Below are 25,808 nucleotides of genomic sequence, written 5' to 3' on the forward strand. Positions count from 1 at the left end.
AAAATGGAAAAAGTAAATCTCAACCTTTTCTCCTGCTGTTTTCCCTGGAATGGTAAAACTCAGACTAGGCGCAAGTAAGGAGTTTACTGCGCCTAGAGTTTACTGCAGACAGCGGTAAAGGAACCAAGTGTATTCCAGCTTTTTTAGTTCCAAGTATTGCCTAACAAATGATTTCTACAGAAAATGTTAATGCAAACTACAAATTCTGTGGAAAAATTATTTTTCCCCGTGAAACCACGTTAAGAATAACTAGTCTAGCAGAGTGGTTTGTAAGACAGACGTTTTAAGAGAAGCACAACCCTCTACAGATTCTGGACGAAGTTAAGACACAACAGCAAGTAAGTGGGAGAGGGATGGTAATGGAAACAAAACATGGCAGTGGCAGGGACACTCATTCAAATGGAAGAACTGAAGACTGTATGTGAAGGAGCATATTCAGTCCATAAGACTTGCAAAATGCACACGAAGCAACGTCTGAGTAGCTGACTGCAGGGCTTGCGCCAGGTCTGTCCGTCGACTTATGAGAACTGGGCCAGTACAGTGCGCTCTAACTGACCTTGTGGGAAAGTCCTCCCTTTGTGCCTTATGGGCTTCGCCGGTGCACAGGTAGCTTCAATGAAGAAGAGTCGTCTTGTTGCCCCGCAGAGGACTAGTAGTCAGTCCAATAATCTTATCTTCTGTCCTATGTAAATATGGTAGATCTTAATAGTCCTAAGGACATCCACAAAGTGTGGAGGATTTCAGAGCTATGGATTAAAAAAGGAAACTCTCTTTGACAAAGAGAGAAACCTAAATGGGTTGGTGTTAAGAACTACACATCCTTCCACTGTGGAGCCAAATTATTTCCATGGTATCATGTGGTGCAGTAAACTCCTTACTTGCGCCATTATCAAATGCTATTCCTGCTCAGAGTTCAGGCCTTCAGTCCTCTACATACCTTGGACTGCCTGAGTGGCTACGTGGCATTTTCAAAAGCCAATAAATCATTCCCCTTCTAAAAGAGATCCCTAAGCTTAAGAAAAATCTGTAATGCATTCCCCATCTTTCAAGACAGGACTGATGCAGAGCTTTATCCAAAAACGAATCTTCTATCCTTCCTCCATACTTCACTAGGAAAATCCTGTTTGTCCATAATCCAAACACAATGCAGCTTATTTATTTAAGCAAAAGCTTTATTAAATTCTATGATGTCATTATCACAATTAGGATTTTTTTTTTTTAATAGTTAAGCAATTCAGGACATCTTTCTGTTCTACCCAGAAATTATACAAACATGTCGTGTTTTTCTAGTCAGGCCATTGTTCACTGTTGATCCCAGACAGTTAGGAAGGCTAGCTAGCTTTTATCCCCAAGAACCAATCCAACTGGGTGCCTGGGCAGCTCAGTGGGTTCAAGCCTCTGCCTTTGGCTCAGGTCATGGTCTCAGGGTCCTGGGATCGAGCTCCCTATCGGGCTCTCTGCTCAGCAGGGGGCCTGCTTCCTCCTTTCTGCCTGCCTCTCTGCCTACTTGTGATCTGTCAAATAAATAAAATCTTAAAAAAAAAATCCAACTATTTTAAGTGACATGAAGTATGATATAGCAAAGAGCTGTATCATACTTCATATAATCACTACTAATAGCTTAAAATGGAACTTAAAGAGAAGTGATTAATCTGATCTCTGACATTCATTATCTATCTGGCTCTTGAGATAGGACCCATCACCAAAAAGATATAATCCACAAAAAGTCTTACAAAAAAAGTTGGGTGAAACTTTAAAACTAATTAAAATCAGGTTACAATACTTTGTAGCAACTGCCTGTTGAATCACAAAAGTAATTTCTGAACTTAAAGCTTGTGACACTAAATTTAAAAAACAGTCCTTGTTTCCTACTTTTTAACATTTGCTCCATGTTGTAGGAAAAAGACCAATGTATATAAAAAAAAATTTTTTTTTAAGAAGAAAAGGTACACCTATTTGAGGAAAAATGAAAGCCTAAGACTAAAAAAAAAAAATGTCCACTGTTTGCACTGCTAGTTCTCTAACTCAGTCTAACAAAAACCCGTGTCTGGCCCCCAGAAAACCCACAAAAAACAAATACCACAGAATAGTTCCAAAAAGGAAATGAAGAAATGAATGTCACACAGAAGTCCACTTTAATAAACTCAAACACAGCAGCACACATGTCGAGTGATCAAACATGGACACAGACAGGCAGAACAGGATGGAACAAGCAGAGCCAAGAAAATGAGAAACAGGCCCTTGCTCTCATTCCCAATACCCATGCAAAGCACAACGGCCCAGTCAATACAAAATGGAAGATGCTCAAAGAATCTAAAGAAAATACAGAAAGGAGACTCTGATGATTTAAAAGAATTATCTTCCAATGAAGACTAAGCTAAAAGATGAGAATAGCCACGTGAAAACATGCCCAAGACAAAATGAAAAAGTCCATTAATAGTGCTGTGAATAGTGCATTCCCGCCACTGGAATGCCACCAAAAACCAAAGGGAAAAGTACAAAGGAAAATGCATGTTGTTTCAATAGAAACCATGGTTAAGACAAGGTAAGGTATTCAACTTCCACAAACTTAGAACTTCATTACACAGGTAAATGAAGGCTGCACACGAGGACCAATGCAACACAACACACTGACTCTGCAAGACATACTATGGAACACGCAGCAGATAAAAAAAACTGTTGCCAATAAATAAGCTAATAAATTCTACAGCCTAATAACCCTGAAAGGTAATGCAATACTTGGAAGAATCGAGATGACAAACCTTTAGATGAACAACTGAAGGATGTGATTTTAACATGTTCTAAGAAAATACCAGGTCAATTGTCTTTCTCACAAACCAGACAAGGGGAAAATACTGCCCCCATCTCCTACTGAATACAGCTGGAGTTAAGTAAAAAAAGAACAGAGCTTGAAATGGAACTCTGCCTATGTCCAAAGAAATGTGAGTGGGGAGAAGAGACTGAAAATAGTCTCCTATTAATGAATCAAATTCTCACATAAACTAACCTTTCTCCTTGGATTTTCTATCTTGTTCTCTGTCCCGACTTTTGCTCCTGTGCTTATAGGACTTTCGATCCCGGCTTTTTGATCTTCTTCGATCCCGACTACGAGATCGATGCTTTCTTTCGGATCTATCATGGCTTCTGCTTCTTCGTCGATCTCTACTTCTTCACAGTGGAAAACAAAAGGAAAGCAACTTCAACCGACATTACAATGAGAAGAAACCTTGCAAAGATTATACACTGTTCAATAATTAACAAGTGAAGTAAAACTTACCCTTAAAAGGCAAATGAGCAGAATCCACTACTAATACATATCTACAGTAGAAAACTTAAGAATTGGAAACTCGGGGTGCCTGGATGGCTCAGTCATTAAGCGTCTGCTTTCAGCTCAGGTCATGATCCCAGAGTCCTGGGATAAAGCCTCCTATAAGGCTCCCTGCTCTGTGGGGAGCCTGCTTCTCCCTCTCCCAGTCCCCCTGCTTGTGTTCCCTCTCTCACTTTGTCAAATAAATAAAAATACTAAAAAAAGAAAAAAAATCTAACTTCAATTTTTCAAATAGTGCTAAGATAATCACCATCATGCCTTTTCTTTGAGAGGATGGGTGAGCAAAAACAGGGTTGGGGGGTGGCGGGTATTATGCAGGCTCCACACCCAGCATAGAACCCACTGCAGGGCTCAATCTCATGACCCTAGCTGAAATCAAGATTCGGATGCTTAACCGACTGAGCCATTCACATGCCCCATCACCACATTCTTTAAGACTCTTCAATCCCAACTCTGAAACAGTAAAACCGGGGGGGGGGGGGGGCGGCGCCTGGGTGGCTTATTGGGTTAAGACTCTGCCTTTGGCTCAGGTCATGATCTCAGGATCCTGGATCAAGCCCCACATTGGGCTCTCTGTTTGGCGAGAGCCGGCTTCCCCCCTCCCTCTGCCTGCTGCTCTGCCTACTTATGATCGCTGTCAAATAAATACATCAACAAACAAACAAACAAACAAACCGTAAAGTGGGATTTCATTTTTCTCATTTTTAAAGAATTGGTTATAGAGGTGCCTGGGTGGCTCAGTGTTTAAAGCCTCTGCCTTCGGCTCAGTTCATGATCTCAGGGTCCTGGAATCGAGCCCCGCATCAGGCTCTCTGCTCAGCAGGGAGCCTGCTTTCCCCCTCACCCCACTCTGCCTGCCTCTCTGCCTACTTGTGATCTGTCAAATAAATAAAATCTTTAAAAAAGAAAAATTGGTTATAAAGCACTTTAGTTCTTACGTTCTGTGTGATGTCATCCAAAGCAAAAGTAGGTAATTTTACCAAAATAACTTATAATTTAAATGTCTTCTTAGATCAGTGAGAATAGATGTGCTTAACGAGACCATATGGTAACATGGACTTCCTAGAAGAGTGCATCAAACCTCCTTAGACTAGTAGGAAATAGCAAAAAGGTTGCCTTGAAGGTGGCCTGGCTCACTGATTCCTCTCTCATAATCCATCCTAGTGCCTGACAATACTTAAGGGCTTCCCCAGGACCAAGGAAAGAACACTAGCAACTGCTACTGCATACTGCACAGGCACTGTCGCTACGTGCAAGGCACTGTCTCATGTGTTCCACGTACCTGCTTCGCCTTCTTTCTCTACTTCGTGATCTTTTGTGGTCCCGAGACCTGCTGCATCTTCGGTCTGAGGTTCGGCTTGAATGCCGACTTCGTGAACGACTTCTCTTTCTTCTTTCTCTGTCTCTAGCCCTTTCTTTCTCTCTTTCTTCCTCTTCTCTCCGTCTTTTCCTTTCTCTTTCTTCTCTTTCTCTCTCCCGTTCCTTTTCTCTTTCTTCCCGTTCTTGCTTCTCCTTTTTTAAACGCTCATCACGATCAGGTTCTTCAGTTCTTTTTCTTAACTTTTCCTAAAACAAATCAAGTTTGATTTTTATAGAACTATTCTCTTAAAGACACGATCAAACAATGGTTACTGAATGCAAAGCATGTGTAGATCAATGTATGGAACTTGATAACCTGAAAGAAAAATGCAGAAATTCCAAAACCATGTCTGTATGTAAGATACTGTTACTTGGCTAAGCCCTCGGGATAGTCTTTCTCCCAAATTCCTGGCACAAAAAAAGTGAAGAAAATAAAGCCCTATCTGATGAATAGCAAAATTTTATAGGGATTATCATACTTTCAAATAACACAAATAACCAAAGTATCAACAAGAGGCATATGTGTCTATGTGATCAATTTTTGGACATACTAAAATGAGAGTATTAGCTGTGGCTAAAGTGCATGCTTGCATGAAGCTTACTTTTAATTCTTCTACAGTAGCTTTAATTTTGGCATAGCCCATGTGCTGCTTTCCCATCAAATGGTCATCTACTCGGGACTGGGCATCTCCTACTATCAAAAAGGCTCCACACACTTCACAAACTTCCATTTGTTTTTCTTGGGCAGCAAAACTTTCAATTGTCTGAAATGATAGATCAGTTATTGTAAGAGTATTTGAAAAAAAGAGAAGAAACAAAATCCAACAAAGTACTTACAATCTAAAATAGTTTTCAAATTTTGTGACTTTCCCCAAAGCCTAAGAAGCAACTGGTAAACTTTTAGAGCAGGGAAACAAAGGCAACAGCAAGAAACTTTCTGTATCCCAAGGAAGGACTGAGATCCCATCACTCAACTATAACCAATGAAATGCACACAAAACCTTGAAAAATGTTAACTACCTTTCAGAAAGCTATCTATTCTAGTCCCAATTCATTCTTTAGTTTCAACAGGCTAAAGGTGTGGCCTCCACTTTAAAAATATTTTTCAAGGCGTACCTAGCTAGCGAGTCAGTAGAGTATGTACTCTTGATCTCAGTTGTGAGTTCAAGCCTAAAATGGGAACAGAACTTACTTTTAAAAAATTCTGTCTGGGGAACCTGGGTGGCTCAGTCAGTTAAGCATCTGCCTTTGGCTCAGGCCATGATCCCTGGGTCTTGGAACTGAACCCCACATCAGGCTCCCTGCTCAGTGGGAAGCCTGCTTCTCCCTCTCCCACCCCCCAACCCCCACTTGTGCTCCCTCCCTCTCTGTGTGTCTGTCAAATAAATGAATAAAATCTATAAAAAAATTTTTTTTGGCTTAACCCTAAAATGCTTAGGGAACAGAACTTACTGAGCATAATCTGTACATATCCTATTCAGTATCTGGGAACCAATGGCCAATTACATCCTACCATCAATATCCAAAAGGTGAGGGGATGCCTGGGTGGCTCAGTGGGTTAAAGCCTCTGCCTTCAGCTCAGGTCACAATCCCAGAGTCCTGGGATCGAGCCCACATCGGGCTCTCTGCTCACCAGGGAGCCTGCTCCTCCCCCTCCCCTCTCTCTGCCTGCCTGTCAGCCTACTTGTGATCTCTGTCAAATAAATAAAAGTAAAAATATTAAAAAAAAAAAAAAAAATCCAAAACCTGAGTATCACATTCTCTAATTAATACAAAAAAGTAGAAGAGTATACCAATTTTGAGCTAAGGTAAGTATGTATGGGCTAATATATCATAGTAAGAAAGTTAAGGGGCGCATGGGTGGCTCAGTCGGTCATGTAACTTTTGATTTCCATGATTCTCAGGGTCATAGGATTGAGCCACAAGCTGGGCTCCCCACTCCCAGGGTATCTGCTTCTCTCCCTCCTTCCCCACTTACACCCATGTTCTCTCTCTAAAAATAAATAAATCTATGGGCACTGGGTGGCTCAGTCAGTTAAGGGTCTACCTTCGGCTCAGGTCATGATCCCAGGGTCCTAGGAGAGCCCCATGTTGAGCTCCCTGCTCAGCAGGGAGTCAGCTTCTCCCTCTCCTCCACTCTCCACTCGTGTTCTCTCTCCCTCTCAAATAATAAAACTTTTAAAAAATAAGGAAGGAAGAGAGAAAGGAGAAAGAGAGAGAGAAAGAAAGACTAACTGACCGACCCAGGCCCCAGTGAATACTCGTGATCTAAGGCATGGGCTGGCATGCAGCAGCTAGAAGCTTGTTTTTGTAAATAAAGTTTTATTGGCACACAGCCACATCCTTTTGTTTATGCATTATCCAAAGCTGCTTTCGTAATATAAAGGCAGAGCTTGGTATCGGCCAGGGGACCTTGTGGCCTACAAACCTTAAGTATTTACTGTGTATCCTTTAAGATACAGTTTAGACTCCTGATTTAGGACATTAGAAAACTGTTCACTGCAATTCTCAACTAGGAATAGGTCCTAGTATTCACAGTGAACAGCCTGGATAAATCAAAATGAGGTTGCTACTCACCGAGGTTGTGGACCTAAGCAATTCCCTCTCTTCTTTTAGCTGTTCAACTAATTTCATCATCCCCTGGGCTTCTTCTACTTTTCCTTCAGATCCTAATTCTTCAATCTAAGGCCGAGTTAAAAAAAAAAAAAAAAAAAAAGAAGGCAAAGCAGTCAAGACTCCGTTTTAACCAAACCATTCTTCTGTTCTTCCCCAAGCTTCATTACCATTTCATGGTTGTTTTGGGTCTTTTGGTTTTGTTTATTGAAGACTCTTTGGGTTAAATTTACCCTTCTTTTTTTTTACATTAATAAAGTAGATCTGACATGCAATGAACTGCATATTTTTAAGGTTTAAAATCTGAGGAAGTTTTGACAACCACGAAACTAACACCCTCATCTAGATAACACATCCATTACCCCAAATTTCCTTCGTAGTGCCTCCGCCCAGATCATGGATCTGCTGCCCCTACAGATCAGTTTACATTTTCTAGAATAGTACAGAGATCAGTTTACATTTTCTAGAACTCTATATAAATGGAATTATGTACTTATTTTAGTCTGGCTTCTTTCATTCAGCCTAATTATCTTAAGATTTTCACCCACAGTGTTCCATGTTGTTGATTCATTTTATTACTGAGCAGTACTCTACTGCACGGATACATCACAGCACTTAACTGACAGATGTTTGAGCTGGTTCGTTTAGGGATTTTGCCAATTACGAACAAAGCCCTTACGAACACTGGTAATACAACTCTGTAAACATGCTTTTGTTTCTCTTGGGTCACTATCTAGGACTGGAGTGACTCAGGGTGGATCTTTTTTTAACTTTTTAAGAAACCTACGGTGTGCCTGGGTGGCTCAGTGCGTTAAGCCTCTGCCTTTGGCTCAGGTCATGATCTCAGGGTCCTGGGATCGAGCCCCATGCCCCTCATCAGGCTCTCTGCTCAACAGGGAGCCTGCCTCCCCACTCCCCCTCTGCCTGCCTCTCTACCTACTTATGATCTGTCAAATAAATAAAATCTTAAAAAAAAAAAAAAAAAAAAAAAAAAAGACACCTTTGTATTGGGGCACCTAGGTGGCTCAGTGGGTTAAGCCTCTGCCTTCAGCTTGGGTCATGATTTCAGGGGCCTGGGATCAAGCCCTGCATTAGGCTCCCTGCAGGGAGCCTGCTCCCCCCACCCCTCTGCCTACTTGTGATTTCTGTCAAATAAATAAAATCTTAATTAAAAAAAAAAAAAAAAAAAAAAAAACCTACAATTTTCCAAAGTGGTTATACCATTTTACATTCCACCAGCAGTATGGGTTAGTTCCAGTTTGCCCAAATCTTCATTAACACTTGGTAGATGGTCTGTTTAATTGTAGCCACTCTGACAGACATACAGTAAGTATCTCATTGTGGTTTTGTGTTTCCCTAATGACTAACGACTTTGAGCACCTTTACATATACATATTTGCCACCTTTTATCTTTGGTTAAGTATCTATGCCAAATGTTCTGTTATTAATGTACACAACTCTTACCTGCTGTAGGAGTACATCAATTTTATCTGTCAGAACCTGAATTTTTTCTTCATTTTTGCCTGTTGGGCCAGCCGCCTATTAAGAGATAATAAAATGTATTATCAGTGGGGCACCGGGGTGGCTCAGTGGCTGGGGCCTCTGCCTTTGGCTCAGGTCATGACCCTGGGGTCCTGTTGCGCCCCCACTGCGCTCTCTGCTCAGTGGGGGGCCTGCTTCCCCCTGCCCCCTGCCTGTCTCTCTGCCTACTTGTGATCTGTCAAATAAATTAAATAAATAAAATAAAATGCATTATCAGTAAGTAAAAAACAAATATTCAAGCTCTCACATACCATACATAGTTATCTGTATTTAACAGTTAAAATACTGAGTCACAAGAATAATTATCTTCAATTTCTGGTACTCAATTACATATTTTGTCAGTTATGGATAATGAGAAAAATCTTAACGAGTAGCAAAATGAATATTATTAATAAAGACTGAAAAAGGGGTGCCTGGGTGGTTCAGTAGGTTAAAGCCTCTGCCTTTGGCTCAATCATGATCCCAGGGTCCTGGGATGGAGCCCCGCATTGGGCTCTCTGCTCGGCGGGGAGCCTGCTTCCTCTTCTCTCTCTGCCTGCCTGTCTGCCTACTTGTGATCTCTGTACATCAAATAAATAAATAAGATCTTTAAAAAAAAAAAAACAACCTTAATAAAAATACATAAAGACTGAAAAAAATGAATGCCCTTTAAGTTTATATCATTCTAAAAGAATACAAATTAGAGGCGCCTGGGTGGCTCAGTGGGTTGAGCCTCTGCCTTCAGCTCAGGTGATGATCTTGGGGTTCTGGGATCGAGCCCCCCATTGGGCTCTCTGCTCAGCGGAGAGCCTGCATATCCCTCTCTCTCTCTGTTTGCCTCTCTGCCTATTTGTGATCTCTGTCTGTCAAATAAATAAAATCTTAATTAAAAAAATACAAATTAATGAACTTGACCACAAGTTTCAATATTAGGGAGGTCTGTGGGTGTCAAGAATAAGGACACTTTACAAAGACTACAAACTAATTTCATACGCACCCCAGAGGACTGCTGGTTTTGAGATAATGCCAAACGAGCATGGCCTCGTCTAATTCTACGTTCTACTTCCGCAAGTAAGCTCTGTAAGTATCGCAGAAAATCTCTCTCATAGCCAACCTTCATAAAACGAGAACTCTTCTCATACCTGGTTAAGGATAAAAATTAATAAGCATTACTTTCTTTCCAAATCTTTATCCATTACAACTCACATATTCTATCTTAACTAATCTTATGAACTGTTGCATTTACTGTGAAGAGTAAACCCATATGTGAGAAGTCAATTTCTAGGGGCACCTGGGTGGCTCAGTGGTTAAGCATCTGTCTTCATCTCAGGTCATGATCCCAGGGTCCAGGGATCAAGCCCCACCCACATCAGGCTCCCTGCTCTGTGGAAAGCCTGCTTTTCCCCTTCCCACTCCCCAATTGTGCTCCCTCTCCTGCTGTGTTTCTATCAAATAAATAAAATCTTAAAAAAAGAAAGAAACAAAGTCAGTCAGTCAATTTCTAGTCTCTCATCCTGGTGAGAAGAAGACAAGTACTTAGCATCATGTCTGGTTAAGAGCATGGACTTTACAGTAAGGCAAAGCTAGGTGCTTCAACACCAGTTCTATCACAATACTGGATCTATGACCCTGGCCCCAGGACAAGTCTCATTTATAAAATCAGGACTATGAGAAAAAAGAAGGAAAAAAAAAAAGAAAGAAAAAAACAAAACCTAACATGATAGAGAAAAAAGCTCAGGATACAGTAGTGCTTAAGCATAAAATATGCACTCATAAGGTAGCTAATCATATCATTTTTGAAGCTATGATTTTCTACCATCCCAACTAATGAACAGAACCTCGGCAAGACATTCATTTTATACTAATTTCAATACGTCTTCAATCCTTGTCCCCTAAACCAATGAATGATGAAGAAGGGGGAAATGACCAAAGAAGATAGCTTACTGTTTTCGAAGGTTTTCATCATGAATTTTTTCACAAGGACCTGATAAAAAAGATGAGAAATATGAATGTATAAATTATTGGTGATGTTAACCATCTTTTCTCTTGCCAAAACTAAAGGAAGTTCTTAAAAAAAAGGAAAACAAGACCCATTTCATCACAAAGTAGTCTGTACACACCTAAACTGAGCCTAACGTATCGCAAAGTAATGTGCCCAAGTAAACACATGAAAATTGTTCTCCTTAATCTTCAAGATCAGTATAATAGAGAGCGACTATATGGTAAGGAAAGAGAAGAAAAAAGAAGAGGAAGTTGAAGAAAAGAGAAATTGTATCCTCTGCCATCCCGTGAAACTGTGAGGAGGGTGAACCACTCATTTTTTACCAATCTGGGGTGTCTGCAAATGAAGCCAAATAATACAAGAATGCTCAAGGACCTACTCCTTCCTAACTCCAGAAGGCAACCAATTTCAACCATGTCACCTTTGCCTTCTGGAATTTATTTCCTTATTTCTAAACTTCTTTGCTTTTTCTTAATTTTTCTTTAGACATCAAAATTTTAGGTCAAAAAAAATTTAGGTTAAATAAACACTTTACATTTTGACTATGCAAGTACTGTTACCCGCTGAGCCAAACAAATGCTGAGGCATTACGATGACTTAAGATATGCTTCACATTTCTGTTGGAATTCTTTTCATTTGCTTAGATTTCTGTATTTCTGAACTCTTCTCAAACACTTTAAGTCAGCTACAGAAATTCTCTCAAGATTCCGAATCGCTTCAGTTTTGCCCCTGAGCTTTCTTTCTGCTTCAGTCTAGGCTACTGGTTTTCTAAGCTCACTAATAACGGTTGTCATCCTGAGAGGTTCTTTTTCTGTCTGTATTGAATGCAGTTTACTGGATCTCTTGTTTTTCTCCTTGGTTTTATACCCACGTGTTGGTAGCATCTCCAGAGAAAAGAATCATGGGAGATAAATTTTTTGAGACCTTATATGTCTGAAAATGTCTTTTTTCTCTCTCATACTTTGGAGTTTGGTTATTAAGCTAACCTAGGAAAATTATTTTTTCACGCAGAATCCTGAAGGTTTATCTCCCAAAGTCTTCAAGCTTCTGGTGGTGTTACTGACAAATCTGAGGCCATTCTGATTCATAATCCTGTGTGTCCCTGCCCCACTCCCACCATTCTGAAACTTCAGTGGTTTTTTAATGGTGCCTTTGAATGGATTTTTTTTCATCCAGTGTGCTCTGAGCATTTGAAGGACCCACTCAATCTATAGACTACTGCCCTTCAGTACTGCAAAATCTTTAATTTCCTCCCTTCTGCTTTCTCTAGAACTCCTAACTAGTATTGTACTGATGTTATTTTTTCAAATTTTAATCTTTTCTGTTTGATCACCCAACATTCCAGCAAATTTCCTTGATTTTATTCTCAAACCTTTACACTGATTTTTATTTCACATTTCTTCAGTCCTAATTTCCAAGAGCTCTTTTTGGTTTTTCGAAAGTTCCCTTTTTATACAACATCCTATTCCTTATAGCTGATCTTAATTTCTCTGAGGATACTAAATTTAGTTAAGACTTTTAGTATTTTAGGGCACCGGCCTGGCTCATTCGAAAGAACATGCAACTCCTGATCTCAGGGTTGTGAGTTCCCCTATTGGGTATAAAGCTTACTTAAAACAACAACAAAGTATCTTTTCTTCTGCTTTCCCCATTATCTCTAATTCCACTAAACTTCCCCAGCCCCAGTTGGTTTCATTCATCTGTTGTGTTGATGGTTTTCTTTGCATCTAACTGGTATTCCTTGGCTGGCAAACACTTCCAAAATCTAATTGGAAGTTGGTATGCATAGGCAGGGTTTGCCAACTAATGGGCTTCACCACAGGAAAATCAGGCAGCAAAATTCTTTTAGGAGATTCCCCAAGGGTCAGTACCTTAGATCATTTCTCTGGAACTGTTCACTTTCTCTAAAGAATCCTCTTCTCTTCTGCCTGGGGAAAAACATCTGGCTGTATCCTTCTAGGAACAGGGCAGAGGAAGGGAATGGGAAAACCCCACTATTAAGAATATAGACTTAACTCTCTTAATAAGTCTCATTTTTAATCATTACTGCCCTGTGCTGTGTCTGGAATCCCAACAGCAAGATTTGTCCAGCCCTAATGTGTTTATAAGATTCTAGGGCAAGCACTGTGCTTAAAATAATTAACTTCTCTTTTATGTTTCTAGAATGATACTAATTATGTATCATCCTTGGGAGAAGAACATCACTGGTTTTTGTTTCGTTTTGCATTCTGTGGTTCAAATCGAACTACAGTCTTACAGGTCCAATTTCTCCAGAAAAGACCCCCTAGTATCTCCTGGGGTGCAGGGGTGGGAAGACAGAAAATCACCAAATGCACAGGTTTTAAGAGTCCCTCCAGGGACATGTGGCAATGTCTTTTTAGTTGAAGACATTTTAGCTGTCACAGTTGAGGGGTGCCACCGGCATCTAGTGGGCAGAGGCCAGGAATACTACTAAACATTCTACAATGCACAGGACAGCCCCCTAAAACAAACATATCCAGCTCAAAATATCAAATGTCACAGGTGAGAGACCCTAACTGGACTAATCTTTCATTTTTAGCCCATGACTCAACTCTGCTATGATACCTGGTGCCTCCAAATGCTGAACCTGTTCAGGGTTCTGCTGATCAAACACTTCCTTTTAATATCCCACTCTGCAGGCTTTTAGGGTAGAGGTTGTTCTGCTCTGTTGAGTTTGCTGCTACTCTTCCATCCACTTGTCATCTTCCAAAAATCCGTTGATATTGCTAATTGTTATCTCTTCTTCTGTTTACACCTTTTTTGTTTCATTTTAGTGGAGGGTTTTGGGAGGGAGTAGAAATAGACATGTATGTTCACTTAAGCCACCATGTTTAACTACACTGGCATTTATTAAAATACGTTCAAAAATCTAAGCCAAGAAAGAAATTATTTTATCAACAAACCTTATTTAAGAGAAAACGTTTTGGAATTTATAAAGTACCAGTTTTTATTTTAAATAATAATTTGATAAAAGCTACAAAGAAAATTCACTTACCTAGATCAGAACGAGTGTTTGTGAACAATTCCGCAGGACAAAAACCACAGAGATAATATTTACAAACCTAGTGAAGAAAAATAAAGGTACTTAACTTTTAAAAATTGTTCAGCTTTAAAACTGTATTGGAAAAGGGTACCAAACTACTATTTTCTCATTTCTTAACCTTCATCTTTCAACCAAATAAGAACAATTTTTTGTTAAACCACATTAGTTAAATTAATGACTTTCCAACTCCCAGAGTTCAGTAAAAAATGCAGGACAGAGGCACCAATATTTCCTACTATCTACTTTTATTCACCACTCTCCCCACATAGCAACAATATGGAAAAGAAAACCAGAAAAACAAATTTTACTATTGTGCATCTTTTTTGTTTTTAATAGAATTTCTATTTATCATCATAACTAATAAAACATAAGACTACTGTTCTTTGTTTAAACCGAGTCAATCTCTATGATCCTCAAAAAAGGCTCATCATTAAAACAAAATAGGGGCGCCTGGCTGGCTCCGTCTATAGAATATGCAACTCTTGATCTCAGGGTTGAATTCCAATCCCATACTGCTGCAGACGTTACTTAAAGAAAAATAAAATAAAATCTTTAAAAAAACCAAGAGGGACGCCTGGGTGCCAGGCTCAGTTGTTAGGCGTCTGCCTCTGGCTTAGGTCATGAGTCCAGGGTCCTGGGATCAAGCCCTACATCAGGCTCTTGCTCAGCAGGAGGCCTGTTTCTCCCCCCACACACTCTTCCTGCTTGTGGATAAAATCTTAAAAAGATAAAATATAAAAAAATTAAAAATAAAAAATAAAGTAACAAAAAGAGTGAACAAACACCTCCATGGTCCCTCTCCTGACTCTAAACTATAAGCCAATACCAACTTTTTCTAGGAAGGAAATCATATAATTCTTTTGGAATTCATGTAATTCTTAAAATTATCAGTATAGTATTTACTGAAGCTTAGTTTTAATAATATTTTTCAATGAAATCAAACTGACCAGATTGAAGTTTGCACTTTACCATGTAATATGTGGTTTTTCTCTAACACTTATGATTACTACTAGCTACAAGATTTGTCATAAACTGATACTTGTTTTTTAAAATTAAAATACTTGTGGGGTGCCTGGGTGGCCCAGTGGGTTAAAGCCTCTGCCTTTGGCTCAGGTCATGATTCCAGGGTCCTGGGATGGAGCCCCGCATTGGGCTCTCTGCTCAGCAGGGAGCCTGCTTTCTCCTCTCTCCCTCTGCCTGCCTCTCTACTTGTGATTTCTGTCTGCCAAATAAATAAATAAAATCTTTAAAAAAAAATTAAAAAATAAAATACTTGTGATTTCCCACAGTACGTAGTTTTACTATAAAACTTAAGCCTTATTCATACAAATAAGACTTTCTTAAAAAAAAAAAAAAAAAAAAACCAGCAGATTCTTGGGGGCAACTGGCTGACTCAGTTGGTGGAACATGGGACTCCTTTATTTCAGGACCATGAGCTCAAGCCCCACGTTATTTTAAAAAAAAAAAAGGACAAACATAGATTCTAACTGGTCAAAACTTCAAATGTACTATGTCAGTTTTTAAATGAAATATAATTCCAAAAAAATTGAAATGGACACACTCTCAAATCTAGTAAGTACCGCATGTGATTTTAATTTAAAGTGGCCCTTAGGGGAGGCCTGGGTGGCTCAGTCAGTTAAGCATCTGCCTTGGACTCAGGTCATGATCTCAGGGTCCTGGGATGGAGTCCTGAATGGGGCTCCGTTTCTCCCTCTCCCTCTGCCCCTCCCCCTTGCTCATTCTCTCTAGTAAATAAAAAATATTTTAAATAAATAATAAATATACATAAAGAGAGAAAGAGTGGCACTTATGGGCAGCTGGTTGGCTCAGTCCGCAGAGCATGCAACTGTTTCTTGATCTTGCAGTGGTGAATTTGAGTCTTATACTGGGTGTAGTGATTAAATGAATTTTTTAAAAAAGATTTTTATTTATTTATTTGACAGGCAGAGATTGCAAGTAGGCAGAGAGGCAGGTAGAAAGAAGGGAAGCAGGCTCCCTGCTGAGCAGAGAGCCCAGGACCCCGAGATCATGACCCGAAGGCAGAGGCTTAACCCAATGAGCCACCCAGGCGCCCCTGATTAAATAAATTTTTAAAACAGCCTTAAAAAATAAAGTGTGATTTAATTTTAAGTGACATTTTAATTTTAAAAGGTAAAAAATGGCACTTCAACAATCACTTAACACTACATGCTAAGAATAGTGCAGGAAATCCAAGACTGAGTAAGATCGACTCCTCAAGAAGATGACAATCTAATAGAAGTCAAGAACAAAAAACAAGAGTGTCAGAATACACATCCAACACTAGATACAGAAGTGATTTTAGTCAGGAATGCCAGGTCATCACAGGTGGTGAAGCCTGAACTGCTTCTTAAATTCAGAAGTAGAAAGACTGCAAGACATTCTAGGCATAAGGAAAACATTGTGAAAAAGACTTAACCCAGTATGAAATGGCCAAGTGTAAAACAGGTATGCCTGGAGAGACAACACAGCGCAGAGTTTGAATCTTGGCTGACACCCACTGTGAACTACAGACTTTAACTGCTTTGGTTTCCATGTATGGAAAAAAAAAAAAAAAAAAAGACAATATTTCACAGTGAGATTTTAACACTTAAATTATGTTTGTTACACTAGGAGAGGGGAAAATTTGTCTGATTTTTACACTACTCAAGCTACTTTTTAAAAAATGGTTTTAGGCAGTAGACACACCAAGTAAGACATGACTGCCCATGGGCTAAACATATGCTTCTTAAAATTTAATCCAATCACCCCATGTGAGGTAAGAGAGAACAAATGACCTGTCCCAAAGATATCGAGCTATTTACAGAATCCAGATTAGAACCCCCCTTTCTCAATCTGGATCTATATCCCCTTTCCACTCAACTCTCCTTAAAATACTACTGTAACACAATGGCACATCAAAATATTACTCTACCCATTAAACTCCAGCTACTTAGACTGCTTCTTTAACCCTCCCCAGGGACTAAGGATCTTTTAAACTGTCTTTCAGGGGCGCGTGGGTGGCTCTGCCCTCTGCCTACCTCTCTGCCTACTTGTGATCTGTCAAATAAATATATAAAATCTTAAAAAAAAAATAAACAAACACTACTGTCTTTTATTCAGCAAGTCTTCACGAAATAGCCATCATGGAGTTAATAGTCTGATAACCAAAGGTGGGAGGGGCAGATACCTAGGGAGTTGGGTAGGGCCCGAATTCTTGAGATTTATCCTCTTGATAAATCTAAGGCAACGCTACTGAGAAGAGTTCCATCTCAACACCATTATTTAGTGAATCCACTACCAGTGACGAGAAAGCAGAAATACATTCAAACTTAGAAATCTGACTCAAAATTTTAGTTGCAAATTACTACCATATTAAACAAAGTCAAACTGTCAAAAATTAAAACAATTATCTGGCCTGTGAAACAGTACCAGAAAAATGACATTCTAAACAATACTAGAGGGCTGTGGGACAATTTGGCAGCATCATCAAAATGTAAAAAGTGCATTCGCCTTAGCCATTACCCTTCTGAGTCCTACAAGTGACTCAGCTTTATGTACCAGAATGTTCACTGCAGCCTGGCTGGTAATGGAAAAAGAAAAAACCAAGGTAGATTTATTATCTTTTATGTTTTTTTTTTTTTTTTTGAAGACTTTATTTACTTGAGAGAGCAAGCACAAGCACACAGGGGTGGGGGGGTGCAGGCAAAGGAGGAGAGAGAAGCAGGCTCCCTGCTGAGCAGGGAGCTTGATGCAGGGCTCCATCCCAGGACCCTGGGATATGATGCACCTGAAGGCAGATGCTTAACAGACTGAGCCACCCAGACGCCCCTGCTTTTTTAAAATCTTTTTATTGTTAGGGCCTGAATGGCCCAGTGGGTTAAGCGTCTGCCTTCAGCTCAGGTCATGGTCTCAGGGTCCTGGGATTGAGCCCTGCATCCGGCTCTGCTTGGCAGGGAGCCTGCTCTCCCCCCCCACCCCCGCCCCACTTCTCTGCCTGCCTCTCTGCCTACTTGTGATCTGTCAAATAATAAATAAAATCTTTAAAAAAAAAAATTTATTTTTAAAGTAATCTCTATACCCAACGTGGAGCTCGAACTCACAACCCAAGATCAAGAGTCACAAGATGCCACAATAGAAATGGAAGTTGTTAAATATACATTTATACATATTATTACATTAAGCTCCCTATAACTTTCACTTAATGTGTATATACATAAGTTTTTAGGAAAAGAGGAACTTGGCAATGAGGAGGGGAGGCAATAACAGACTTACTGTTTATTTCTAAGTTAAATTTTAATTTTTTACAGCAAGCATGTCTCCTTTGGGAAAAAAATAATTTTAATGGTGTTAAACTCAGAGGGAAAACAAATCAATTTCCAATATATTAATGGAATCAATCTTTAAAGGGAAGAACATTATTTAATGCAAAGAAAACTTAACACACAAGCTGGGAGACTTAAGCAAGTGTAAGTATCTTAACTCAAAATATGCTGAGAAATCCACCTTAACAAAAACAATCCTTTTTTTTTTTTTTAGTATTTAATATTCACTTCTTCAAGGCACAAGCAACTCTGGTCATCCATTTAGACGACTTCTGATCACAAAAGTACCTTAAGAATACCTTGCTGATTTTTTTTTTTAAAGATTTATTTATTTATTTATTTGACAGAGAGAAATCACAAGTAGACAGAGAGGCAGGCAGACAGAGAGAGAGGAAAGCAGGCTCCCTGCTGAGCAGAGAGCCCGATGCGGGGCTCGATCCCAGGACTCTGAGATCATGACCCGAGCCGAAGGCAGCGGCTTAACCCACTGAGCCACACAGGCGCCCCACCTTGCTGATTTTTTTTCTTCATCCGCTTGAATCAAATGAGAGAATTCTTCCTTGAGCTAATCAAGTATTTTCAAAGCCATCTGCATCATTTTTGTTGAACTGCTTTCCCTAATTCAGTTGAATTCCTAGTTGTTTCTCACCCCACCAGGCCAGCTAGTTATTATTTACAGATAAAAAAGCCTTCAAATCATTGAAGGATATATAAATGTCTTTACAGACAACTATGAGTTTCTTTGGTATTCTAAGTTACTAACAACCTTGGATACATTTTTTGTTCCACGAGATAACAAGTCCATTTTATAAACAAATCATAAAAAGAATTTATTCAATTTCTATTTCTGGTCATCTAAATATTGGAATTTAAAATTCATCATTTTGGCAACAGTCCATCTGATACTCAATCTGCTTAGAAACCTTCAATTGTTTCCCAATATCATTTTAGTCCCAACTTTTATTTTTCCCCCTAAGATTTTACTTGCCAGAGAGCAAGCATGAGCAAGAAAGCACAAGGAGGGGGAGCGGCAGGTAGAGGGCGAAGCAGGATCCCCACTGAGCAAGGAGCCAGTTGCGGTACTGGATTCTAGGACCCTGGAATCATGACCTGAGCCTAAGGCAGGCACTTAAGTGGTCTGAGCCACCCAGGCGTCCCAAGTCCCAACTTTTAACAAGGCTTATAAAAACCACTCAAAACCGATTCCTGCCCATTTATCAACATGCTCCCTTCCCCAACAAAAAAAGAACATGAGGGGCACCTGGGTGGCTCAGTGGGTTAAGCCTCTGCCTTCGGCTCAGGTAGTGATCTCAGGGTCCTGGGATCGACCCCCCCATCGGGTTCTCTGCTCAGCAAGAAGCCTGCTCCCCCCCCCCGCCCCCCACGCGCCTGCCTCTCTGCAATCTCTGTCAAATAAATAAAATCTTAAAAAAAAAAAAAAAAAGAACACGGGCTCCAGCCATAATACTGTTCACAATTTTTCAGGCCTAAGATTTTTTCCAGCCCCTGGTAACTAACAACTGTCTTCTCTCCCACTCCCTGAGGCCAATTCCTATTAATCCTTCAGGTCCCAATATTGAAGGGCCACTTGAACAGGCCTTTCCCAAGTACCCCAGTCTAGCTTATTAGAGGTCCCTCTCATGTGCTCTTTTCTGGACCCTACACATGCCCTATGGCACGTACCAAATTATGTTACAAAAGCATGTTTAGTCCTTTACATTTGCCACCAGACTAATGGTTCTCTCAGGCTAATGGTTCTCTCGGGCCAAGCGCCACATCCATACTATTACAGTGCTACATGTTTGTTGAATAAATGAATACATGAAATTCCTCCAAGTTACAAATAAGAAATTATGAGAAAACTGGGGCACCTGGATGGTGCAGTCAGTTACACAGCTGATTCTTGGTTTCCACTCAGGTGGTGATCTCAGGGTCATGAGATGGAGCCCAGTGCTGTGCTCAACATGGGGTCTGCTTTAAGACTCTCTCCCTGTCCCCAAAATAAATAAATCTTTTTTAAAAAAGGAGAGAGAAAACATGAGAAAATTAAGCATATTTCAAAAAACAAAGAAGCACTATTACTAACTTAAACTACTTTCTCCCCTTGTGAAGAAATCAACTCTAATGATAAATTTTTCCTAAAGCGATCAAATAAATATTAAAGAAATACCTTAATATTTTCAATGTGATGGTAATATTGTGGTTATGCCTTCTTGAAGTTCTTATATTTTAAAGATAAATAATAATGTACTTAAAGCTTAAATGACAGAACTGCTTCAAAATAAAGAAAAGGATAGGGAATATAGAAAAATAACACTGGCAACGTTCTGATAACGTTGCATTAGGTGTGAGTACATAGAGAATTTATTCTACTTCTGTATATATTTTGGGAAGAAGGAGGAAACAGCAGTTATCTACACATACAAACACACAGATTGCTGCTTGGAGAAGCCCAACACTTACCACGTACTACGGAGTAGGACCAGAAATGCCTACATTTCTGTCAGAAAGAACATATGGGTGACTCTAAACTAAAACTATCCAATAAAATACCTAGATTAGATGTCATGCACTGTAATTACTAATTTTTGGTTCCCAAGTTTACAAGTAAAAGTGTAGACAGAGCTTTAACTTTTCTTTTCCAAACAACCTTCAGTGTCAGTGAAAATACCTGTTAACATTCTGAAGATTTTAGAAAAGAACATTTAGTTCAATTCCCTCCATAAATTATTAAACCGTCACTGAACAGGTTGCACACTTGAGTTTGATAAATTATGAAAGAAATCCCATTTTGGATATTATTAGAATCAGTTAAATAATCTCATTTCTGGGTTCAGATCTACATGTAAAAACCTCAATTTTAACTAAAAAATTCCTGTTATATAATATAAAAATAATGAAAGCTTTAGATCAAACTATAAAATCTCCCACAAAAAAGTTTAAAGAACAGTGGGCACCTGCGTGGCTTAGTTAGTTAAGCATCAGGCTGTTGATGTTAGCACAGGCCATGCTCTTAGGGTTCTGAGATGGAGTTCTGTGCTGTGTTCAATGCCAGCCTCTGCGCTGGGAGTGGAAAGTGCTTAAGATTTTCTCTGTCAGCCCCTCCTCCTCTCTTAACTAAATAAATTGGGGGAGGAGGATCCCCCACAATCTAAATTATTCAGATAAGGAAACGGCTATTCATGCCTTCTCTAGCAAAGACTGAAATCTCCCCATGTGGACACTAACTGAAAGGTGCTCATGCTAGGCAGTTAAAAAATCAGATGCTTTCCTCATTACTGTGGTTGTTTAGAATTAACGGGGCAGAGAAAACAAACTGCTTATTGCAAAATACTAACATCAAGAAATTGTAAAATATTAATAGGCGAGGCAGTAGGATATATGAATGTATCCTTGGGATGGTATTAAAACTAATCGGACTTGAGCTGAAAACTACTTTCTCTCACATCAAGGTAACAATCTTCAAGTTGGAAATGCTGTAAAACCCCAGTGCAGCACTTTCCAAGATTTACCGGGGATAGTGATTACATAAAAAACATTACAAACAAAGGAAAGGTCAGTAATTTACATCACTGATGCATACTTCACTTAAAAATGAGCTTCAAGGGCTATAGGCTCACAATTAAAAACCCAAGACTAATCAGGTGGGTCAGGAAGCTACAGTTCACAAGCTTTAGAATGTGTAAGAGGCCACTTAAAGAAAACCCAGATTTCTGGGGCCGTCCCACAGGCCTACAGATTGGAATCTCTTCTGGCAAAGAAGAGAAATCTGCATTTAAAACAAATCCCACAGGTTGGTCAAATACAGACAACCAAGAACTACCTTTACCAGTAAGGTAAAGTTTCCATTTCAATTGTTAAACAAAAGGACTCCACCCCGCTGAAATAGCTTTTCCCATCCAGTGCAAAGGTAGCAAAGAAAAATTTCCAGATAGAAGAGGAATGTAAAAATATTTGAAATATCAGGTTCAATGATCCTGAAACCTTTACAGTGTATGTTGGGGTTGTCCATTTTTTCCCAGGATTTTACCACGACTAACCAACAGCCTAAGATATTCAAATAACCTGGAAGTGATGTCACGAGCTTCCACAGCTTTATTTTACCCCGGAGAAATTCAGTCTTATTTTGAAGAGGCCATGTGCTTTGTTCCAGGTCAACAACAACCTTCTCCCAGAACCCCAGCAGACATGAATCTGAAATAGCAGTAATCTGACTTTTTCAAATCCCTGGATTGGGAATGAAGTAAATCTGTCATTCAGGCATAAAGAATCTTGGTGACAGTGCCGAGAATTTAAAATCAATGAGAAACACCTTAGGGGGCACCTGGGTGGCTCAGTGGGTTAAAGCCTCTGCCTTCCGCTTAGGTCAGGATCTCAGGGTCCTGGGATCAAGCCCCGCATCCAGCTCTCTGCTCAGCAGGGAGCCTGCTTCTTCCCTCTCTCTCTGCCTGCCTCTCTGCCTACTTGCGATCTATCAAATAAATAAATAAAATATTTTAAAAAAAAAAAAAAAGGAGAAACACCTTAAGCCAAAGATTAGGGCTGAGATGACAGAAGACTTAAACTGCAATTCCCAGCGCCCCACTGCCAACTATAAACCCATGGTATACAAAGCAATGTGGCAATGTAATAGTATCAAGAAAACAAAGTTTCTTCACAACATATGTTCAAAACCAAGGAGGCACAGATTTTAGACTGTTCCAGTTGATAAGCAGGCAGTCAAAAGCAATTTTCTTTTTAATCCCAAATACATTATGTCCAAAATCTGCACATCAACTAAATCATAATGTTCTTTGTTTTGCAAGACAAGATGGAAAGATCCCTAAGTAATAAAAGAAAAACGGACTTCACAGTGACAAATGCCTAGAAAAAAAGAGGATCAAAACAAGCAACGAAGTTACTCAGCTTCCTATTTAACAAGCAGGGGAAAAACCCCAATGTCAGAAAAGAAAGAAGGGGGGGTGGGGAAAGGCTTTCAAAAAGCTTCCCCTCTCTTGAAGTCAACAACAAAACTTGTGAATTTGACCCCACACAATAAATTTTACCATTAACCTTCATACTTTGGAATCAAGCAACAACCCACTACAGCTTAGGCACTTACTTAAGATACTGAAAGGACTCATCTAGCACCGCTTATTTTCCTGAATTACAAAAGAAATTTTACTCTGACCAAACCTACATTAAAAAACAAAACACAACTTTTTTAGAAAACCTACTGTCCAACTATACCTATTTTGATTAGTAACTGCCTTTAAATTACCACGTTGTTTGACTGTAATTGCAAGCAACGTAGGATTCGAATCTACATCTCTTCTCTAGACCTAACATAAACCTAACACTGCCATGTTCAAAACATTTGAAATGCACGGGTATCTGCACAGACGTCAGTCTGACAGAACTGTGGTGAGTGAACAGGACTACAAAGATTAGGTTTAGTTTTGCCGCTTAACTTTGCCAAGAGACCTTGGGTGGCCTCTCAAGTCTTATCTGTGAAACTAGGGTTATAGTTACCCTTTATTCATAAGGTAAAAAGGACCAAATGAGTTGTGTTTCATTCAAATATAATTGTCTTATTAGTTTCAGGAGTACCAGATAATGATTCAACAATTCTACACGTTTCTCAGGGCTCATCAAGATACCTGTACTCTTATCAAAGGATTCTTGTAGTGAAGAAAAAAAACATGACAACCATCTACAAGAAGAGCTAGCTTAACTGAAACGTGCTGCTCTCAAACGGTATCTGTAAATCATCACGGGAAACCCTACCAAGTTATGACCTCTTGGAATTTTATTTCCTCACGTAAGCATCGAAATGGACCCTTTCTGGAAGTAATACAATGCCACGATTTTTATCACTAACCCTCCCCAGAAATTTCGGTCTAAATACGACGGTCAACCCAAATAACGGGAGAATTTGCCTTCTTCTCTATCTCATAAGGTTAAAAACTCAAAGAGCCGCTAGATATAATAAAATCTTTTCCCGCGTTTCCCTGCCTTTTTAAGGTGCTTTTCAATTCTGCCAAGGGCCCTCTCAGACTTCCTCGATACTAAAACAACAACAAAAACAAATCATCCCTCATCCCCGGACCCCGGCGGGCTCCTCCCCCGCAGCCACAGGATCAGACACTCGACCCGGTGCGGCCCGCGCCCCAAATCGCGCAGACGGCCGGACCGGCCCCAGCCCGCGCCGCTCCCCTCCCCCACGGCGCCCGGGCACAGACCCAAGGCCCGCGGGACTTACGCTCTCGTGGTCCCACCGCACGTTGCTGCGCTTCTCGTCCGGGGCGAGGTTTCGGTCCCGGCCCATTAACTCATCCAACAATTGCGCGGCCGAAATCATGGTGCTTTTCTCGGGCGGCTGCTCCCACCTGCCCTGGCACCCGCCAAAAAAAACGCCGGCGACACAGTCGCCAACCCCTTTGGCCCTCTCGCAGGCCGAAAAGCCTCCTCTAAAGAGCAGCCGATAAGACAAAATGGCCGCCGCGCGGGCGCCTTCCCAGCATGCCGTGCGCGCGCGTGCGCCCGCGGGGACACGCCCAGATCTGGGAGGTGTGGACGAGTCCGCTTCCGGCGCCCCGGGGGCGGGGCTTGACGAAACAGGGCTCGGATTCCGCTTCTGCGGATAGCAGCGCCCTACTCCGTGCCCGGCAGAACTAAGGGCCACGCGGCTTCGTAACGCTGCATGTCTGCCTCCCCAGGCTCGGGTCTTCCCCGAGCTCTTTCACTGGGAGCCGCCGTGTGGAACCTTGGACTCCGCTCGGAAAATGAACCCTTCGCACCACGGGGTGCAGTCGGTACCATCTTCCAGCGGAGGAGGCTGAAGATCTGCCCTCCCAATTCCGGGTTCCGACCTCCTGTTCCTAGTCACTTGCGCTCGCCTCCTCCTTTACACAGCTGTCCTCCCACCCCAATTCCCCTGATTCACTGGGTGGGAAATCAAGCAGGGAGAAAGAGAGAGAACACGGTTTCTACAAAGTCAACCAGAGTGAGGAGTTTTTCGGTTTTTTTTTTTTTAATCACTCGAATTAATCGAATTTTTTTAAGATTTTATTTATTGGACAGAGAGAGAGATCACAAGTAGGCAGAGAGAGAGGAGGAAGCAGGCTCACCGCCGAGCAGACAGCCCTACACGGGGCTCGATCCCAGGATCCTGGGATCATGACATGAGCCGAAGACAGAGGCTTTAATCCACTGAGCCACCCAGGCTCCCCCGAGTTTATTTTTATTTTATTATTTTTTTAAAGATTTTATTTATTTATTTGACAGAGATCACAAGTAGGCAGAGAGGCAGGCAGAGAGAGAGAGAGGAGAAAGCAGGCTCCCCGCTGAGCAGAGAGCCCGATATGGGGCTCGATCCTAGGATCCTGGGATCATGACCCAAGCCGAAGGCAGAGGCTTCAACCCACCCAGACGCCCCCCGAGTTTATTTTTAAGTGCGTCTATTCAACAACGAGTATTTACTGTGTTCCCGGTAAGCCCTTGAAGTTTGACGGTCACTGAAGAAATAAAATGAAATCTGTCAACATGAGTTGGCGTTAAGTTCTCCATCACAGTGAAGGGGATGGAGTCTAAAGCCAGATCAACCTGGTTTGGTAATCC

The 25,808-nt window shown here is 40.6% G+C and overlaps 1 protein-coding gene across 5 annotated transcripts in view; it reads right to left on the minus strand.

Moving 5' to 3' along the window:
* LUC7L3 (LUC7 like 3 pre-mRNA splicing factor) overlaps nucleotides 1-24,668 on the minus strand; it is a 27,513-nt gene extending 2,845 nt beyond the window's left edge. For 3 of the 5 annotated variants that reach the window (XM_044248673.1, XM_044248672.1, XM_044248671.1), the window contains exons 1-9: nucleotides 24,451-24,668; nucleotides 13,840-13,906; nucleotides 10,766-10,805; nucleotides 9,819-9,963; nucleotides 8,765-8,839; nucleotides 7,265-7,369; nucleotides 5,290-5,451; nucleotides 4,611-4,894; nucleotides 3,008-3,168 (exon numbers count right to left, since the gene is read on the minus strand). In XM_044248673.1, coding sequence (XP_044104608.1) covers nucleotides 3,008-3,168; nucleotides 4,611-4,894; nucleotides 5,290-5,451; nucleotides 7,265-7,369; nucleotides 8,765-8,839; nucleotides 9,819-9,963; nucleotides 10,766-10,805; nucleotides 13,840-13,906; nucleotides 24,451-24,549 — 1,138 coding nt within the window. In that variant the 5' untranslated portion in view covers nucleotides 24,550-24,668. Of the gene's footprint in view, nucleotides 1-556; nucleotides 683-3,007; nucleotides 3,169-4,610; nucleotides 4,895-5,289; nucleotides 5,452-7,264; nucleotides 7,370-8,764; nucleotides 8,840-9,818; nucleotides 9,964-10,765; nucleotides 10,806-12,694; nucleotides 12,743-13,839; nucleotides 13,907-24,450 lie in introns of those variants that run through there. The other 2 variants (XM_044248675.1, XM_044248674.1) reach the window with 2 other exon arrangements.
* Between the last annotated feature and the right edge of the window lie 1,140 nt (nucleotides 24,669-25,808).

Source organism: Neovison vison, chromosome 5 (assembly GCF_020171115.1).
Source record: "Neovison vison isolate M4711 chromosome 5, ASM_NN_V1, whole genome shotgun sequence".
Classification (NCBI taxonomy): domain Eukaryota; kingdom Metazoa; phylum Chordata; class Mammalia; order Carnivora; family Mustelidae; genus Neogale; species Neogale vison.